Below are 878 nucleotides of genomic sequence, written 5' to 3' on the forward strand. Positions count from 1 at the left end.
ATCACTCTAAATAAAAGGCTATTGGATCTATCGAAGGGAATATTTCCTCTCTAATTTGTGTTCATTATTGATAATTTCAATTACAGCACCCAATTCGCTTGGATTTTGACGAGAGAGCAGAATCCTCCACAGGATGTTATTGAGAAAGCTAAGGATGCCTTCAAAAAAAATTCCATTAGCGTTGATCTCTTCCTGAAGACCAATCAGGAAAACTGTTAATAAGCACCAGCACCAACAAAAAATGTTTTTCAATTGTCCGCACGCTCTACCCTGTATTTAAAAAATAGTCATTAAAAATCTGTCATTCACCGGAAATCAGATTTTTACGAACATCTGATAATATTCTGATACTACATCTGATATTATTTTACAATACATTTCAAAAATCCGGGAAATTGATGGTTTTATTATTTTTTAAAATTATTTACCCTTTATATATTTCACATAATTTCTCATCATTAAGGCCCGGGTGGAGGGATTTTTGCCCGACATGTCCCTAGGGAATTCCCTAGAAAAAACGCGTTTTACGGGTAACTAAATGCCAGCCCCTGTAGGCCCTCAAAAAATATAATGATAGAGTCAATCGACAGATCATTATTTTTTCCGGGCCGGTAATTAGGTCTCAGGGGTGGGAAATTGAGGAATGAACGTGTAAATTACGTTCAAAGAGATCTCCTAGATTTCACCAAGATGAATTCTCCAATGATCATTTGGGGAAAAATATGGCGGCTCAATCACTGCGGAATAAAAACACTCCCCACAATTTACACATCCACTTTTCACTCGCGACACCCAATTACCGGCCCGTGAACACAATTATTACATTTTTCGCGATTTTTCCCGGAAAGATTCGATGCACTGAATGCCCGGAATTTAGG

General features: G+C 37.5%; 1 protein-coding gene across 1 annotated transcript in view; it reads left to right on the forward strand.

Moving 5' to 3' along the window:
- Positions 1-395, forward strand: part of LOC105269348 (apolipoprotein D) — a gene marked incomplete in the record, with an annotated part of 3,593 nt that extends 3,198 nt beyond the window's left edge. The window contains 1 exon segment of the mRNA XM_011309499.1: positions 87-395. Coding sequence (XP_011307801.1) covers positions 87-219 — 133 coding nt within the window.
- Positions 396-878: the final 483 nt, after the last annotated feature.

This window comes from Fopius arisanus, unplaced genomic scaffold (assembly GCF_000806365.1).
Source record: "Fopius arisanus strain USDA-PBARC FA_bdor unplaced genomic scaffold, ASM80636v1 scaffold00067, whole genome shotgun sequence".
Classification (NCBI taxonomy): Eukaryota; Metazoa; Arthropoda; class Insecta; order Hymenoptera; family Braconidae; genus Fopius; species Fopius arisanus.